Raw genomic sequence first — 16,311 nt, forward strand, 5'->3', positions numbered from 1 at the left:
GCACATGTTCTTTCAAAATAATCGAGGTCTATGAATTTCTTCTGAGTTCGAATTATCAATCCCTCATATTGCCATGTTGCTTGCAAGGCAGAATAACATTGAATCACGATGCATTGATTAGCAGAGTAACATTGGATCAACATGCATTGCAAGCCCATTTCTCCAATGTTGGATTGTATAATTCTCTTACCTACCACTTGTAGGTAAGAGAATTATAAGAGCCTGTTTGGTTTAGCTGTTTCCGTAACTCAATTCTCAGTTTTCATAACTCAATTCTCAAAAATAGTGAGATCCATCTTAATTCTCAAAAAAAAGTTTGTTTGGCAAGCCATAACTCAGTTTCCAATTTTTTGTTTCCATCACTCAATTCTCTGATTTTTGAGTTATGAGTTATGGAAACTGAAAACACCTTTTGGCTGTTTTCAGTTTCCATAACTCATAACTCAATGGCATTTTTGTAATTAAACACACATGAGGGACCCACTCAACCGCACCTTTTGACCAACTGACTTTTTTTTTTCTTCTTCTTTCTCACTGGTTCGGTCTTAACTGGTTTTTTTTTTTTTCTTCTTCTTCTTCTTTCACTGGTTCGGTCTTCACTGGTTTTTTTTTTTTTTTTTTTTCTTCACTGGGTTCGGTCTTCTTCACTAGGTTTCTTTTTTCTTTTTTTTTCCTTTCTTCTTCACTGGGTTCGGTCTTCTTCACTGGGTTTCTTTTTTTTTTTTTTCTTTTTTTACTGGGTTTGGGTTTCTGGGTACTGGGAAAAAAAAAACTGCACTGTGACAGGCGTGGGGTCCATGAATAGTGTGAAAAATATTAAGTGATAGAAATTGGGTGATGAAAGCAAACGGATGTGAAAAATTGAGTGATAAGTGATAGAAATTGAGTAACGGAAATTGAGTGATCAAATTTTGTTGGCCAAACAGGATATAAATTTCCAACATTGGAGAAATACAATTTTAAGCAACATATGTTAAGAGGTTTGGATTTCATGACAAGAACAAATAAAGCCTACTGAAGCAACTTCCTTTCAGACCAATCCTATTCAGAATCAGATGTGAACATAATGAGGTGGATACTCGTACATATAAGGAACAATCGAGTCACCAATTCGAAAACTAAGACCATCAGAAAGTAAAAAAACATGTTAATTTGATAATGATAATACAAATAAAAAGAATAACTATATCTGCACTAAACATCCATTTATGATACTAGCCAACTACGCAATTTTGTCCTCCCAGTAAATCTTTAAGACAAGACACTCAAGAAACCATCACCACATAAGAACATGGTGTGTTTAATCTGATATACAATTGCCTATAAGACGTGGGTTTTTCCGCCCAAACCCACTAAATTTTTCCCCCATTGATATGGGTTTAAATTCAAAACTATGAAACTTGTATCCCTTCCTCTTGCACGCTACAAGTCAATTTACCAATGGTTCTGTGCAAAAGGAGTACCAAACAACAACTTGGCTGAACAAGCTTCAAATTTTCAAAAATCCATGCTTGGCTCAAGCAGGCAGCTTTAGCTTTGCATTGTTTTTCCAGCTGCAAAACAAAATGGTTCTTAATGATATTTATCAAAATATAAAAGTGCATGAGAGATCATCATCAACTATGTGCCAGATTTCATTACCTAAGAAAGTAGTAGTAAAAGAAATCTGCATATAAAGCTGTCTGAACAAGACCAGAGACGCAAGCTGCAAAATTAAGAAAGAACGCTTAAATATATCTACAGGCTGCAATACTCATGACAAACAGTTGTTCTCAATGATTCTAGGCATAAGTTACCTATCCATCGACTGAAATGCGGCTCTGTGAAATAGCGGTATATCCAGTTGAGGATGTAGAGCCCACGATATGCCCTAATGATAGTATGAAAATCCAACCATAAGTTCAATCAACGTGTCCAATAATTTTCTTGCTTATGTGAACCATGATGCTAACCTAAAACTGTTAAATGCAAGAGACAACAAGATAAAGACCAGTATATTGACAATGTACACTCCGATGGAAAACAATAACAGGGAGAAGCAACATGTTATGCTGTTACACTAAGTGCATCTAAATCTATGTTACACCAACTTGGGTTTGAGACTTGAGAGTTAGATTTAGGTATGAATCCAGGTTTCAAAAGTTATGTCTTCCTAGGCTTTGATAAACCCATACACTTCTCCAGCCTTTCCCAATATAAAATCATATTAATTGGAACCTACTAAACCATCAAAATCAAGGTTAAATAAAAAGGCAGTATTATGAGTGGTTTAGTAAGTACTTAAACATACGATGGCACCCAAGTTATGGAAGAAAAAAAAAAAAAAACAGAGAAGAGAAAAAGAAAAACAGGTCAGAAACAAAATCCAAACTCAGAAATATAGACTTTTGAAAGAAAGCTCTCAAAATTATGATTGTACATGCATGTGTTTACCGAGAGAGAGAGAGAGAGAGAGAGAGAGAGAGAGAGAGAGAGAGAAAGATAGAGAATATGTTTCAAATCACTCTGAAGGGCTTCAGAATTTTTTTTTTTTTAATAAATAAAGGGGTTAAGTATTTGTATTAATGAAGTACCTATTTCTGTTCTACAAACACAGCTAATGGCATTATACCATTTTAAGATGCAGGGGCACACACACATGTAAACATTTTATAGAATTACAGTAAAATAGCCATGGAGGACCTTTTTAAGATGTATTCCGATCTCTTAAACTTATTTTACCAAGAGAACATACGTGAACACACACACACTAAAACAATCAAAACAAAAACACATACATTAATATAAGCACATGCATATTCATTCATATGTACCACACGCCATATTGATTGGTGAAATTCTATATCTTATCCCGCTCCATTCACAGAAGTTTTTTTTTAATGAATGAGATTTCAATTTATTGAACCAAAACAACAAGATACATGCAGCAAGCTGCGAACTACAGAGCAACAACCTTAACTCAGAAAGCCAAAGTTTTTTTTTTTTTTTTTTCCTTTATAAAATTTTTTGTTACCTATCAAAAAAGAAAGATAAAATACAGCAACTACTCAACCAGCACATCCAAAGGGATTCTCCAAATGCAGCAAAGAATTCTATTCTGAGATGAGAAATATCTTCCTTGCATCCTGCACAATTGATCTAATCATTTCCACTTCAGTTCTAACTCTCTTGTTATTGATTCTCACATTCCTCTCTCTCAAAATATGATAAACAGATGCAGCCCAAGCCAATTTGCTAATTAGAGTTTGCAGACCATCACCCTTAAGGATGGACAGCCAATTTAGCTCACAACTCCAACTCTCAACCTGCCGATCACAACATTATCAAAACTTCCCTCCATATTCTCCAGGTAACAGGCCAGTCAATATAGATATGATCTCTCAATTCTATCCTACTTCTAAAAAAAAAATAAAGCATATTATTTATCAAAAAAATAAATAAAGCATATCACCCTTGTAACCCCATTAGCCATTCTCTCCCTTGTGACTAATCAATTTTTGATGGATTAACCATGACATAAAAGCATGTTTTGGAATGTGGCCAGTGTTAAGAATTATGGTGAGATGATTAAATTCACCATTTCCTAATAACTTAAGTTTTTGGGACAATCAGTAATTTATCATAGTATCAAAACAAAAGCTCATGAGTTCAATCCCTAACTTTACTCTACCTCCTATTTAAAATGTTAAAAATCCCATGTTTTGGGCCCCACTTATAATGGGGGAGTTTGGACCCACTCGTGCGGGGAAATGTTAAAGTTATGATTAAGTGATTGAATTCATCATTTTCTAATAGCTTAAACTTTTAGGACAATCAGCAATTTACCAGCCAAAAAACCAGATCCTCTTCCACCACTTAACAAAAGGGCACTTCATTAATAGCTTCCCATGTATCAGAACATATTTAGTATGAACTTTCCATTAGCAGTACACTTAACAAAAGGGCACTTTATTCTAATAGCTTCCCATGAATCTGAACATATGAACTTTCCATTAGCAGTACAGTAGGTAACAACACCACCTGAACAATTGCACTTTTCATTCTAATGGCTTCCCATGTATCAAAACACACTGCTTGGTTTCCCCATAGTTTATTACTTGCTAGAGTTGCTCCTATATTGCTTTGATAACTAAGTCAGATAAATAGACATACTAAGTAATCCAATATAGAAAATGCTTATTTCTCAAGTATTGGCAAAATATTATGAATGCAATCCTGGATATATTTTCCAAAGAGAGGTTTAAAATATAAACAAGAAAAATGCCACTGCGAAAACTCTGTCAAGCATTTCAGAATCATGTGGCAAATGTAACTAGCACTTCTTGTCAATAATTGAACTCAACTTAAAAAGTATATGGTCTTTCATGCACAAGATGGATTTTCAAGTTAGAACATTTCATTATTGATCTGGCACTGAAGTGACTCAGACAATTAATTAAAGGCAGCAACAAAATTGCTGTAGATATATGGTTTTTGTGGGTGTGAACAATAAATATGGTTTGTTTTCCAAATACTTTTGATGAAGAATTGTAGGAAAATTGTATGACACAAGACGTTTTGGAAGCAAAATTTTAAAGGGGAAATGCATTCAATAACAAAAATATTAATAATAATAGTCAAATTTAAAAGAATTAAAATCTAGCTAACCACGTGATAAAGAGAATTCTTAAGAGAAACACTGGTATGAAAAAGACACATACCCAAGAAAGAAAACATATTGGCCAGTTAAATTGTCAACATTTCCACTTCGTTGTAGCAAAACTAACTGGGGAAGAATTGCAACTGCCTCCAAATATATTGAAAATGCCCATAAGATCTGTGATAGTTACATCAAAAGTTAGTACAAGATCGTCCTTCACCTTTATGAATTGACAATACATGAGGGAACAACTACAAAGCTAGCATGCATTAAACTAACTTTTGGTTAAACAAGTAGGATTCGCAGAATTATATTAGAGAAGAGAACAATATGTGAATGTGATAGGTCTTCACTCTTCAGTAAGGATTCTAATATTAACTTGCATGTGACAGGGACTGCGAATTGACCAGCCAATTAAAATAGCTATAACTGTAAGGAAATGTGTTTACATCATAATAAAATGTGATCTGTCATCCTATATTAAACCTTTTTAATGGAAGTCACAATCATTTCTTTACAATTACATCTTCTAATCAAACTTCAACAATAAACTGTATGGGATTTCAGACACACAGAAACTCATAATATTTTTTTTTTTTTCCGACAAGTTCTTTTCTCTTTTTTCGTTTTTTTAAGATTCACACCCAGTGGGTCTTGAACCCACAATATCTCTCCTCACCCCATTCTTTATAGAGAGAGGAAGTGCCATTTGAAATAGAGTTCAATAAAATGCAGAAACTCATATGCTATAAAGTTGTGCATATTTTGTCTTTCATGCCCAAATTTCCACTACCACGTAGATATTAATTAAGTGCTAGTTAAAAGATTATCAACAATATTGCTTAAACTTAATAGGCTATCAGCACTAAGACGATAATTGGATATGATTTGCCTAAATAAAACAATGGATTGATGAAATAAATAGCATTGTCATCATATGATACACTAAGATATATTTTTATGAAAATTATTTTTAATATATGTTACGTGTATAACATCTTGACTCATAAATCATATATTTATGATTGGTAATTGCACACACACCTACTTGAAACCATGACCTCAACCTCCACTTGACTTGTTTAACAGTATGAAACATATACAGACATCTAAGACATACTATATCTGAGAAAAGAGAATTTTAAATGTATTTGAGCAAAAATATATCATATTAATATACCATATGTGATTTTAGACTAAACAGACCAAGCATAGGCTCTCTATTTGCCCCTTTTTTTTAACCTGCTCTGAAAAATTGCAGAAGTGCAATGAATCAAAATTTTCAGTGTTACAACTCATATGAGTGATGTTTGGTATTATTCATCACAGAGTTGTATATAAATTTTTATTTAAACATATACTGTGATAGAGAACAGCATAAGTACAATCAAGTAAACTTAAATCTGACAATTTTTATGAAGTATAGAGTAAAAAGGCCAAAACTCAATGGAAATCTTAGGCATGAAACTACGCCCAAAAAAAAATTCCTATAAACAAGGCATCAAAAGGGCACAGAGGACAGCTCAAGGCCCCCTCACCCTGACAGAAGATGCAAATCTTTAAAACACATGCGTGCCATGTCTTGGAATCGCAGTTTCTTTGAGAATGCACCAAAAACTATAGGCAGCCAATGACAGGAAAGAAATACCATGAAAGCCTCCAAGCAGGTCGGGGGACTTCACAAAAGTTAAAGCATTAAACACTGCACACGATGACCACTTAAACTATAAACCTCATCAACCTAGGCCTATAGAATGGTAGCAAAACAGTTGAACTGGTAACAACTTTCAAGCTTTGATCTACTAAGTCCAAGTTAATAGAAAACTAGCCCCACACCATCTACTGTGGTTATTTATTTTGGATGAAGGACCTCCACACCATGTACTACTCAATCAATGATGAAAAAACAGGTGTTAAATCTAACACTTCAAAAATTTCATGCACACAAGCCTTAATTTCTCCAATTTACTTGCCAAAAAAATAATTCATCCTCCTTACTACTCCAGGAAAAACCTTACTGATGTCTCGATGTAATCAATAAAAGAAGTTATGGCAAATATTACCAAAGTTAAATGTGTACAATTTATTTTATTTTTTCACAATAATTCTTTAGAAGCACAAAAGCGAACTACTTATTGACATGGAAAGTACTACAAGAGAAATTCCAACAAGAGAAGGAAAATCCCGAGACTAGTTGCCAAGTTGAAATTTTGACTGTGCAGCCCCTTTAGTAAAAGAGCTATACCCAAATCTTTTTACTTAAGCTAATTTCATCACTAATTATGTCAATTTGTTCAAAACTTAATAATCATCGAAGTGAAATGTTTAGAATGTGTTTGGATACCGCTTATTTTGCTGAAACTGAAAAATTATTACTATAAGTACTGTAGATAAAGGTAAAAGTTAGTTGAGATAGTACAATGGGGAGAGGGATTTGAACTCTAGATGTCATAGAAATGTTTAGTACTATTAATATTGACCTTTAATTCAGTTTTCATAGGCTTTTTTTTTTTTTATATATATATTAGATAATTACAACTGGGGAGGGGGATTTGAACTCTGGATGTCATAGAAACACCCGGAGATGCCAACTAATTGGGCTATAAGACTCTTGGCTTGATTTAGTTTTCGTAGATTTTGAAGATCTAAATTTGTTTGGCTCAAGCTTGTATCTAAATTGAACAAAGCAGACTAAAGTGCAACTCCAGCACTACAGCAATTTATATCTTTCTTGACACAAGTAATACAATAAACCTCACTCCATTGGGTTAACAAACAAAAAATGGAATTAACAAATACGAGGTGTCAAAACAATACATTGATAATGGGGGTGGGAGCGGAAAACAATTTTTAAGTAATAATTATTATGGAACCAAAACTCAAGAATCATAGAGAATATCCAGCTGCTCAACAATACAAGCACAAAACTATAAAATATACCTGAATACCATAAGCATAAAACTCAAAAAAAAAATTCCAGAAATTTGAAATAGGCATTCATCCTTATAATCAAGAACATAATTAAAAACCCATTTAGTAAACAATATCCCAAAATGACCAGTTAGCAGTGAACTACCTCTTGAAACGTAAACTTCTCATGCACAAGAAGCGCCAAAACAAGGCTTGCAGCAATAAGAAAATAATGGCGGAACGTGTCAAGCTCCTTATCATACGAACGCCTAACCACCCGGTGCCCCCTCATGCACCACACAATCGCGAGTGTGCTCGCTATGAACACGATCTTCATTATGGTGTTATAGACGGAGATAAACTCCGTGAAAATGTCCACATACCGCGCCAGGAACACCAACGCATAAAGCTCCTGAGTCTTTCGCGAAATCCCTAACAAATCATCAAAATTCCCAACCAAAATCAGAAAAAACAAATAGAAATCTTCGATTCTTACAAAGCTTTCTCCTATTCTAAGCTCAAAAAACCCTCACAGCTCACTTCAAAACCTTATTCCAACTAGAAACCAACGCAACACTGAGTTGTACCATGTGAAATACCATTTCAATTTTCATTCTCTTTAGCTAATTGCTCAGAAAGCCCAAAATTAACAAAAATTAGTAAATAACATGGCAGATCACGGAATATATCAACATTTGAGTGAGAAAAAGGAAACGAGATTACAAAAATTTGTTTGCATTTCAATTTTCTCGGGAACCAAACGGTGGGGTAAAAAGTTACCTGAGCAAGATTTGGTAGCGTAGATTTTGAGAAGAAGGACGAGAATACTGATCAAGTGCGTCATATCACCGGCGAACCTGAAGATATTCATGGTTGCTACTAGTCTTGCGGAGCTAGATTTTTGTGCCCTAGATTTCAGAGAGAAATGTTGAAGAAGGAAATGGAAAACGGAGTGAGATTCGATTTGAACAGAGTTTGTGTGCGTGAGTATGAGAGAGAGAGAGAGGGGGTTTAAACGGGATTTGGTAAAATGACGTGGCGGTCGGTAACGGGTTTTGGTTTGAGGTTTTGAGTGTTGCGACCAGTGTGTGTCACGGAATACGGGGTTCTTCTCTTACGTGGAAGCTGGGATTTAGCACACCACGCGTTGGCTTTACGTTAACCGTTCAGTTTTTCAGATGGGCGGTCCTTGTATATATGGTGTCGGGTCAAACATGGGTTATACGTTTCTTAACTGTGCCTTTTTTTTTCTTTTTCTTTCTTTTCTTTTTTCTTTTTAGGAAAGTGACAGGTTTTCTATTATTCGCATTCGCATTCGCATTGGGCAAAGTAAATGTTGTCTGCTGAGGAATTTTAGCGTCAAAGCAAAAAAACAATCAACATCCGGCCTTGCATCTATCTTGTATCATCACAAATTTATAATGGTAATGTAACACAATTATAAAAGAAAATAATATTTTTTTATTCATTCCTCTCTCCTCCCACTCTCTATCTCATGTCTCAATCTCTGTCTCTCTCTCCGTGTCTCATTTCTGGTTTTTATTTATGTTTTGAAATATATTATTTTATTGTATAAATATATATTATTTTAATGTGTTGTATTGTAAAATAAAAATTAAGATTTTGGACGTATTGTAAAATTGTATGGTATAATTGATAAAGTAGTTTTTTGTTATGGTAAAATAAAATATGATAGAATTTCCGGATAGGAATGCTCTTAATAGTTGGATTTTAAAGAAAGGTAAATGCTTACAAGCACTCTATTGACATAAAGCTGAGTGATTAACAAAAATTCTGACATAAAATTGGGTGAAAGGAAAAAAGCTTAGTTCCAAACCAATTTAAAACTATCTTTGCTAACCGATTAGTTGCAATTTAAAAATAAAATTTAGTTCCTTTTCAATTTGGATAACTTCTTTATGTATATATAAGTATAAAATGTATTGTTAATTAATATTTTATAACTAATACGTGCATTAGAAATATAATATAGCAATTTTACATAGAAAATTAAATTATGTAAGGATGTAGTATAAAGCCCGTATTTTATCCCTCTAATTTCAACATGCCATATCATCTAATCACATATTTAAGAATAAACACAACCACAATCAATCAATTTTAATACTCATATATAAATCCAACCAAATTGAGAATTTATAAAAATGTTATTAGATATATAGTGTAAAACGTGGGTTTTATCCTCATCCATACCAAATTCAGACTCTTTTACATAACTTAATATGTTAATTGAACTATTTTTAATCTATTTATACAACTTATTTTAAAATTTTTAATTTTAAAAATAAATCTAAATAATCAGTATCAGTATAAATATTATGTTTTAGATAGTTACAGTCTAATTCCACATTTTCATGAGAGCATTCCTACTCAAGAAGTTGTAGGTTCAAGGGGTTTAAACCTTTACCCCAATTGTGAAATTCATGGTAATCAATTATCAACATCTTGCGTATGAATCATGGTTGTTCAACATCCTAGCTTGAGTGTTAAATGATCAAGCTCAAATATAATAATGTATTCTTAAACAAGCTCATGAATATAAGACTTAATTTAAGTTTATATAATATTATTTATCTATATATATTAATAGTCAAAACTCAGAGAAAATCCAATTAAATTTTAATTGGATTCTCAATTTTGCACCACGTTCCCATTTAATTTAGATTTGGTACCAAATGAATTATTGAAAGTAAAAATCAAAGAATCCGAATCCAATTAGATTCCAAATTGGATTTCAATTATAATCTAATTTTTCACCACATGCCCATCTAAGTTTTAAATTTTTGTGTCAAGTGAATTATTAGGTGCAAAAATCGAAGAGTCTAAAACCAATTAAATTCTAAATCATATATATATAGTTGAGTTTGTTGAAGGCTAAAATTTCACATTCCATGAAAAGTAAAGAAGGCCCAATTCAAGCAGCAAGAAGAATCAACATTAAGGCCCAATTTATGTTCAGATTTCCAGCAAAGAGGCCATTAAAAAATCCAGCAAAATCCAGTGAAAGAACTGGGCCGGGATACCCAGAGGCTGCCAGAGGCTCGGGATCCTCGGGACGTGCAGCACAGCTAACGTGGGATTGAGACAGCTCAAAAGGGTTACCACGAAATACAATAAATGAGGAACAGATATGTCCTTCTCAAGCACCCAGTGGTACAGCAAAGAACCAGAAACTTGGGGAGTGACAATTCATGAATAAAAAGCTGGTACATCGAGAAACCTAGAATGAAGAACTATAAAGGGAAGCAACTGGAAGAGAACTTTCAACCCAGCAGTAAAAGATTCCAACTATTTGGGAATAATGACAACAAGGAAATAACACCAACGGCTAAATGAGAAATCTTGAAAGAAGAGAGATTGAAGGCTAATTGCTGAGGACGCCCCGGAATGGAAAGTCAGCAAATGACTTTTAGAGAAACAGCAATGTCTTAGAACTCTGTAAAATTTAAGAAAAACAGAGGAATGTCTCCCGGTATCCTAGAAACAGCCACTATAGCACATATTTGGATTCAAAAGGATTCAAACTTTGCAAGTCTTAGAGGCTTGAATAGCCATCAAAGTCGGTAATTTTTGAGCTTATTTGAACCTTGTATCACGTCTTAGTGAGCACACTTGTAATCCACAATCAAGAAAAACAATGAAATATTTCATATTGATTTGAGAATTTCTAACAATTACTTTGCATATTTCTTTACTGCTTCTTGCTGTTCAATACATATATATTCTTGCTTGTAAAGCTGAGTCCCTGCCCAAGCAAAGCCACTCAGACTTGAGTTCCAAATCCCACAAGTCTTGTGCAAAAGCATAAGTCTGTGAGAATTGGGGCCAGGATCCTCGTGGCTGAATCATCCTTATGAAATTCATTTACATATATGTATATGTATTAATATATATATAGTGCAGAGAACCAGAGATTCTGGGTTCTTACAGGCCTAGTACGTCCCGGGATCCCACGACAGTACGCCCGGGGTACCAAGTGAAGGAATTCTTTAAAATGAGGAATCGCATTTTTGCCTTGAGGAGATTTATGTGACTTGCGCACAACTTGGTTCGTAATCAGCCCCCATTTAGCTGCGGTGAACCAAGCCCAGTCCACCAAAACACAACTATTTGGCCCAGGATCCTTGGGCCTGTGTGCTAAAGAAAAAAGCACTCTTACAGAGTTCAAGTTACACTTGCTGTAACTCTAAGCAATGTTACACTACTCAATATTTTTTAATAATTTTGACAAATCTACCATTAGATTACATTATTTTCATATATTCTCTATGTTTGCAAAATTTCAAGGTAGTCAAAGATTAATAGCCATGTCATCAATCAATTTTTTTAAATTCAAGTTTTTGTAAATTAAAATAATGCATAAAAGATGAGTTTATGGATCAAATTATAAATAACATCCAATTGGCATGATTGTTAAGAACATATAGAATATGTAATTCAATGGTGGAATTTTCATAATATGAATTCTATAACAAGTTATTGGGTGATATAACATTACTTAGAGTTACACTAGGTATAACTTGAACCCAATATATATATATATATATATATATATTACATATTTTAGAAACGCATGGTTTTAAAAAAGTGTAAGCTAATTTAAACATTTTCTAAAACATAATATATAATTTGACCCATATAATTGTAATTGTTTTTAATTGTACCCATGTATATGTATGAGACTACGTAGTTTATAAACTAGTATGTATACATACTAGTTTATAAAATTCATGTATGAAATTACAGTTATATATATATACACACACTTGAAATTAGATTTTGTCAATTTGTAAATAAGTTCATAACGTAAGATATTAAATTATTGTTTTCAATTTATTGATAGTATAAATAGTACATTTTGTAACATAAATTGTGTGTATATCTACACATATTAATAATATCGCATTAGTGAATCTATTTTTGTCAGCTCATACGTGAAAAGAATTCAACCTAATGAACTCACATAATATAGTTTCAAATTTTCAACTCTAAATTAGTTAATATTTGAATACATATATATTAGCATAGATTTATTAGGTAGCTTTATGAACAAACTTGAATTTGTTCAATAATGAAAGAAACCAAGCATATAATCTAACCTAGTGATGAGCTTAGCTGGGCTTGTATTTGAAGAATTTTGGAAAGAAACAGTAAGAATTGCACTTGATGTTGCTAGAGGGATTATCTATTTGCATCATGAAGAGTGTGAAGTTCATATCATCCTTTGTAATATAAGGGTTCGTTTAGTATGTGTGTTTAAATAATAGTTTTCAGTTTTTTTGGAAATACGTGTAAGTGAAAAAGTGTGTGAAAATACGTGTAGTGTTGTTTAAAAATTGAAAGCATGTATTTAAGTTTATGTACCAAACGGGCCCTAAAGCCCCAAAACATCCTCTATAGAATTTTTAGTTATCTTTCAAATGACACCAATTTCAACTCATTCAGAATTTTGAGCAAAAAGTTATGGCCAAAATACTTACAAGTGTTCAGCTTTGGAATTCATACATTTGCTCTTGATTCTCCCTCCAATTTCAACTTCATTTTAGATTTGAATTCAAATTTGATCTAATTCATATCCAAAAGTTTTACTCTCTTTAGAGCCTTTAAACCCCTCTATAAATAGAGACAGGCACCCCCATCCAAAGCACCACATCCCCAATCTAACTTCTTAGAGGGATTAGAAGTGTTTACTCACCCAAATCTTCCTTAGATTCAAAGTGTGATTAAGCAACCTTCTATTTCTTTTTTGGGATTCTAGAATAGCTCCTTTAGGGATCAAAATTAAGGAAGCAACAAGCTAGGGTTTGAATGTGTGATCATCTTCTTAGTTGATCAACGTTTCCAATCACTCTCTTGCCTCACTCTTGGTTTCTAAAGGAACTCCACTCTTGTTTGTATAATTATATACAAGTAATTATTGTTTATATTATTTTTGTTGTTAAAACGCTTGTTTGTTTACTCATGTTTTGATATTTTAACTGCGTTAGTAGGATCAAATATGCTAGAACTCTTCATGTTCATATACTTCTTAGATGTTTGATTCTAATTCACTATTGATCATGTAGGGGTAAAATTCCCAAAGTCAACAATGGGCCTTGGACCCCGCACGGAGCCCAACCATGACCAAAAGGGGAAAGGGGGACCAAAAGACTTCCAGCCCAATCTTGTTGAGCCCAGCTTATTTAAAAAGACGTCCGAGGAGGAATGTCTCCTCGGACACACAAATACGGGCCCAATGTGCGCCCCCTCCACAGTGAAAAACCATCCCAAACAAACGTGGGAGGCAGGATGAGCCTCACACAGCAGGAAAAAAGAGGAAAATGTAAGACGTCCAGGGAGAAACCACAACTCTCGCATTAAATGCAAGGAAGCTATTTTTTCAGCCGCATTAATGTGAAGAAGACAGGCAAACAGTGTTACATTGGCCATTGCAACTCACAGAAAGATAAGGTGGATGTCCGATGGGACAGGCACTCAAGTGAAAATCCAGATGGTTAACAAGTGTAAGGCTCTTATCAATTTAAGGAGGTTATATAAGAGAAGGAAATCCCCATGAAGAAGGGAGGGGGAAAATTTAGAGGGAAAAAAGAGAGAGAGAGAGATCAAAGAATTCTGTAATCTTTAATTAGAGCAAGAGGTGCACTCATACGTCTTCTCGAACCGGTATCCTGTGAACATAAATGAAATATTCTCACGTTCAGACTGTTGCATGGCATACAACTAATTAACGTTCACTTCGTCCAGCCCTAGTTCTATAACCCGCTTTCTACAAATTCATTGTCTAGGGTCTTTTGGGCCAGAACCACTTTCTTGCTGGGCCTGGGCCCCAAAAACCGCCCCTACAATTGGCGCCGTCTGTGGGGAGAACTTGTGTCTCGACAAGTGAAACTGTAAGAAATGGAAGGATCAGGTCCGCGCCAAACCGGACATGCAGATTCCCAACGACAAGACAATTTTTTGAATCTCGAACAAGAGAAAGACCAAGATAAGTAACGAGAGGGTAGTGTGAACACCTCTCACACGAGTAGAAGCCGCTTGAAAGGGAAAGGTCATGCATCCCATAAGCAAAACGATCGAAAGGCTCTACAGCAAGAGATTGATGATTTGAAGAAGAAGCTGCGCCGAGCGCAGCGAAAACGTCCTTCACCCGGCTGGGACACTAGCAGTGATAAGGATGACGAATACAGGCGGAGATCAAGAACCCCTCCGAGCGAGACTTTTTCCTACAAGGAAGAGCGGCCTCGCAAACGTGGCCACAAAAGCCCATCCTACCAAGGCCTGGCCAACGATGCCATGAGCAAAGCCCTGGATTGCATCTCCCAGTCGCCTTTCACGCATAGAATAGAAAGGGCAGAGCTTCCTCGGCGGTTCCATCAACCAACGTTTGCCATATACAATGGTCAGACTGACCCAGTAGAGCATGTAAGCCAATTTAATCAGAGGATGGCCGTCCATTCCAGGGATGAGGCGTTAATGTGTAAGGTGTTTCCGTCCAGTTTGGGACCTATGGCGATGAGATGATTTGATGCCCTCAAGCCGAATTCCATAGATTCCTTTAAACAGCTGACACAGGCTTTTGGTTCCCGTTTCATTACCAGCAGTAGAGTCCCTCGGCCCCTAGATTCCCTCCTATCCTTGTCCATGCGAGAAGGGGAAACACTGAAGGCCTACTCAAACAGGTACTGGGAAATGTATAATGAGATAGAAGGAAATTACGATGACGTCGCCATTAGTACATTCAAAAGGGGCCTGCCAACAGAGCATGGCTTAAGAAAGTCCCTCACTGGGAAGCCAGTCACCAGCGTGCACCAACTCATGGACAGAATTGACAAGTACAAAAGGGTCGAGGAGGACCAGCAGATGGGGAAGGGTAAAGCGAAGGTTGTCCCTCAGGAGAGGAGGGACTTCAGGTCGGACCGCTTTAACAGCAGTAACAGGCTGAGAAGAGACTACGCGGAACAGTCTGGATCCACTGGGGCTCAGGCAGTCCATGCTGTGTTCCGAGAACCATTACACAAGATCCTAGAGAAGGTGAAGTGCGAACCTTTCTTTCAATGGCCGAACAGGATGGCAGGTGACCCCTCAAAACGTAATCAGAATCTGTATTGCGCGTACCACCAAGAGCCAGGTCACACCACCGATGATTGCAGGAATCTGAAAAACCATTTGGACCGGCTTGTCCGAGAAGGGAAGTTGAGGCATCTGTTGCATCATCCTGAAGGATGGCAGGAACAGTCAAATATCGAAACCAGACAAAGTACATTGAGGCCACCCATTGGCACAATAAATGTCATTCTTGCCGCACCTGGAAGGACCGGTTCCAGCCCTTTCAGAGTAATGTCAGTGGGCAGGTTCCCGGCTGAGCCGGACGATAGGGAATCCAAGAGAGCCAGAGTGATTGCCACGCCCTTAATCGGGTTCTCAGAGGAGGACAAACAAGGAACCTTTCAACCCCACGATGATGCCCTAGTCGTCACGCTCAGAATTGGAGGCTATGACGTGATCAAGGCAGCGCCGTGGAAGTAATGTACCCTGACTTGTATAAGGGTTTGAACTTGAAGCCAGAAGACCTGTCGCCATACGATTCCCCTCTAGTCAGCTTTGAAGGAAAAACCGTCACCCCGAAAGCATGATTAGGCTGCCTGTGCAAACAGACTCAGACGTGGTGGAGGTGAACTTCATTGTGGTAGACGCGTACTCCCCCTACACAGCTATTGTGGCCCGACCATGGCTTTATGCAC

General features: G+C 35.8%; 2 protein-coding genes across 2 annotated transcripts; one reads left to right on the forward strand and one right to left on the reverse strand.

Moving 5' to 3' along the window:
* Window positions 1–1,135: 1,135 nt before the first annotated feature.
* On the reverse strand, window positions 1,136–8,699 carry LOC126726284 (ER lumen protein-retaining receptor A). Its single transcript, XM_050431509.1, has 6 exons — window positions 8,330–8,699; window positions 7,716–7,981; window positions 4,701–4,816; window positions 1,797–1,870; window positions 1,642–1,705; window positions 1,136–1,553 (listed from the first exon to the last, which is right to left on the reverse strand). Exons 1-6 carry the CDS (start codon window positions 8,418–8,420, stop codon window positions 1,517–1,519), a joined length of 648 nt encoding a protein of 215 aa, XP_050287466.1. The 5' UTR covers window positions 8,421–8,699; the 3' UTR covers window positions 1,136–1,516.
* Window positions 8,700–15,637: 6,938 nt separating this feature from the next.
* LOC126728328 (uncharacterized) lies at window positions 15,638–16,096 on the forward strand. Its single transcript, XM_050434175.1, has one exon. The coding sequence runs from the start codon at window positions 15,638–15,640 to the stop codon at window positions 16,094–16,096; it is 459 nt and encodes a 152-aa protein (XP_050290132.1).
* Window positions 16,097–16,311: the final 215 nt, after the last annotated feature.

This window comes from Quercus robur, chromosome 5 (assembly GCF_932294415.1).
Source record: "Quercus robur chromosome 5, dhQueRobu3.1, whole genome shotgun sequence".
Taxonomy (NCBI): Eukaryota; Viridiplantae; Streptophyta; class Magnoliopsida; order Fagales; family Fagaceae; genus Quercus; species Quercus robur.

What these genes read in the sequence shown, in the direction of transcription:
- LOC126726284 (XM_050431509.1), bottom strand. Translation starts at nt 8,420, where the DNA reads ATGAATATCTTCAGGTTCGCCGGTGATATGACGCACTTGATCAGTATT. An exon ending in AGAAGTTTACGTTTCAAGAG is followed by an intron (nt 4,817 to 7,715) that starts GTAGTTCACTGC and finishes TAACTATCACAG; the next exon opens with ATCTTATGGGCATTTTCAAT. An exon ending in CAATATGTTTTCTTTCTTGG is followed by an intron (nt 1,871 to 4,700) that starts GTATGTGTCTTT and finishes TACTATCATTAG; the next exon opens with GGCATATCGTGGGCTCTACA.
- LOC126728328 (XM_050434175.1), top strand. Translation starts at nt 15,638, where the DNA reads ATGGCAGGTGACCCCTCAAAACGTAATCAGAATCTGTATTGCGCGTAC.